The 3,011-nt window shown below is 57.9% G+C and overlaps 1 protein-coding gene across 1 annotated transcript in view; it reads right to left on the bottom strand.

Annotated features, from left to right (window-relative positions):
• The window catches only part of VANGL2 (VANGL planar cell polarity protein 2), a gene marked incomplete at its 5' end in the record, with an annotated part of 13,019 nt that extends 10,173 nt beyond the window's left edge, over positions 1-2,846 (bottom strand). The window contains one exon of the mRNA XM_015616343.3: positions 2,673-2,846. Coding sequence (XP_015471829.2) covers positions 2,673-2,846 — 174 coding nt within the window. The remainder of the gene's footprint in view (positions 1-2,672) is intronic.
• Between the last annotated feature and the right edge of the window lie 165 nt (positions 2,847-3,011).

The following is a 3,011-nucleotide window of genomic DNA, read 5'->3' as shown; positions in this document are numbered from 1 at the left end:
GAGAATTCTCAAATTTCTGACAATTCCCAAATTCCTGACAATTCCCAAATTCCTGACAATTCCCGGATCTCAGTGAAAACCCAGGAATTCCGGGAGCTTTTCCCAAATTCCCGCCAATCCCCGAACCCCAGCAATTCCAGGATCCCGCCAATTCCCAGATCCCGGCCAAACCCCAGGAATTCAGGAGCTTTTCCCAGATTTCCGCCGATCCCCGGATCCCGGGAATTCCAGGATCCCGGGAATTCCGGCAGGAATCCGTGAGCTCCTCGTCCTCTCTCCTTCCAGCAGAGGGATTAAAAAAAAATGGATTTTTCTTGGAATCTTTCCCAGCAGAGCTGGTTCCGCTGCCCTGGAAAAGTCGGGAATGGATTCCTGGGCTCCGGGAGACGCCGGGAGCCAGAGCCGGATGCAAAAGAGGAGGAGGAAAATTCCCATTTTTTTAATCCCGGGAGGATCAAAGCTCCCAAAAAATCCCCCCAGGGCCGGGGAGGCTTCGCCATTCCCAACATCTTCAAGTCCAGGCTGGAATTTTTCCTGGGATGGGGCTCGGGATCGAAGCCCCGAACCCCAAATCCAAGGTTTGGGATTCAAATATTCCCGGGGAAAAAAAAAGGGAAAATGGTTAAAAATAAGGAATAAATCCAAGCGTTTCCGGGTGGGAAAGGTTCTTCCCAACGGCTCCAGAGAATTCCAAGAGGAAATTCCGCTCCTTCCGTCCCTGTCCAGGCGGATCCGGGGTTCTGGGAAAGCCGGGAATGAGTTTTCCTGGGAAAAAAGATCCCACTCGGAGAGGGAGAATCCGGCGGATGAAGGATCCGGGATTCCCATCCTGGAGGAATTGGGAATGAGGTGGGAGAATCCCAAGGCTCCTTTTCCAGGAGGATCCAACCCCGGGATCCAGCCGGGAATCCAGGATGTGATTCCAAACCCAGGATCCCGGGATTGTCCGAGGTCACCGAGCTGGGATGGATCGACTTCCAGAATTCCAGGAATTCCTGGGACGCCTCCAGGGATGGGGATCCAACCTTCCCTGAGCCTCTTCCCACGCTTCCCAACATTTTTTCCATGGGAAAATCATCCCAAATATCCAATCCCGGCAGAGCTGGAGGGTCCTGGAATCCTGAATTCCCGGCAAAAATTCCAGGATTCGGGAATTCCCACTAATTCCCTAAATTCCCTTATCCCAAATTCCCAGGGAATGCTCAGGATTCCCTGGAGAAATCCCAAATCCCTTTACTGAATTCCCCCATCCCAAATTCCCAGGGAATTGCTCGGGATTCCCTGGAGAAATCCCAAATTCCNGGCTCCGTGTCCCCACCTGGTCCAGGTGGCACCTGACCTCCAGGAGCTCCCACCCACCACAGATCCAAACCAGGAATTGTCACCTGGACAGGGACTGGGGACATTCCAAAAGGTGGTTCCATGTCCCAGGTGGCCACCTGACCTCCAGGACCTCCCAGGGACATTCCAAAGGTGGCTCCGTGTCCCACCTGACCTCCAGGACCTCCCAGGGACATTCCAAAGGTGGCTCCGTGTCCCACCCGACCCCCAGGACCTCCCACTTTCCACCCCTCCAAACCAGGAATTGTCACCTGGACAGTGACCGGGGACATTCCCAGGGCTCCTTCCCGAATTCCTCCAATCCCAGAGCTGCACTCCCATCTCCAAACCCCCATCCCACCTCCAAGCCGGGAGCGCTTCCCGGAGCCATCGCCCTCCTCGGGGGGTGGCGGAACCTCAGCCCTGAACCGGGAGAGCGGCGATTCCGCCGGGAATTCTTTTCCCTCTGGGAAAGCTCCGGCAGCGTTGGGATCGGGAAGCTCCCAGACTTCCCAGCAAACCCCCCCCGGGCTGGCGGGGCCAGACGGAACACGCCCGGCACGCCCCCGCGCCGGGAATCGCCGGGAATCGCTGCGGACGGGCCCTTCCCTGCTCCAGAACCCCCCCTCTCTCCCATCCCAAAAATCCCGGATTCCTTCCCAGCTGGATTCCTTCCCCTCTCCGTGGGCCTTTCCCTCATCCCGGGTTTTGGGCGCTGGGGACATTTCCTGGAATTTTTTTCCGCGTGGGAATTTTCCCCCGATAAATTTCTGCGGGAAAACCGGGATGTTCTTCCCTGTGCGGGCGCGGGTTTTTCCACGGATTCCCCATCCCTGGAAGTGCCCAATTCCAGCCCTGGGAGAGCGGGAGGCGGGGCCCTGCCCGTGGGATGATCCCTGAGGTCCCTTCCGAGCAATTCCATGGATTTCGCTCCAAACCGGAGCTTTCCAGAGGGACGGGAAGGGCGGCTTTGGGAGCGCCATTCCCAGGAAAAGCCGCCGGAGCCGCCGGCGTGGGCGGGTTGGGAGAGGATGAAAGGCCGGGATGGGGCTTGGAGGAATTCCAGGATTCGGGAATGAGGGGCACCAGGGATGGCTGGGGCGGCGCAGCCTCCTCTGCTTCCATCCAGCCGGGAATTTGGGGCAAATCCCGAAGGTTTGGATCCGTCGGGGTCGGATCCCGGGAGGCGTTTCCCACCCCCGGCTCTTCCCGAGGCGCCAGCGGAGCCGCCTCTCCTTTCATTCTCTCCTTTTCCAGGGACCGGCTGGACCGGCTGGACCGCTCCGCCGGGAAATTCCGCCGGGAAGCTCCCGGGATCCCTCCCTCGGGATTCCAAACCTTTCCCCGCTCACCCTCTCGTCCCCCCGCGTGGATTCGTTGTCCAGCAAAGGCTCTCCCGGCGCTTGGATGGTCACGGATTTGTCCCCGCGCGTCCCGTCCCGGCTCTTGGAGCGGTGCCGCTCCCGCCGATCCCTGGGGAAAAAAGTGGGAAAAAAAGTGGGAAAAGAAGCGGGAAAAGGAGTGGGAAAAGTGGGAAAAGAAGTGGGAAAAGAAGTGGGAAAAGCAGGAAAAGAAGTGGGAAAAGAAGTGGGAAAAGCGGGAAAAGCAGCGGGAAAAGAAGTGGGAAAAGAGGGAAAAGAAGTGGGAAAAGAGGGAAAAGAAGTGGGAAAAAAGTGGGAAAAGTGGGAAAA

Source organism: Parus major, unplaced genomic scaffold (genome assembly GCF_001522545.3).
Source record: "Parus major isolate Abel unplaced genomic scaffold, Parus_major1.1 Scaffold415, whole genome shotgun sequence".
NCBI lineage: Eukaryota > Metazoa > Chordata > Aves > Passeriformes > Paridae > Parus > Parus major.
This window is presented reverse-complemented; position numbering and strand designations above follow the sequence as displayed.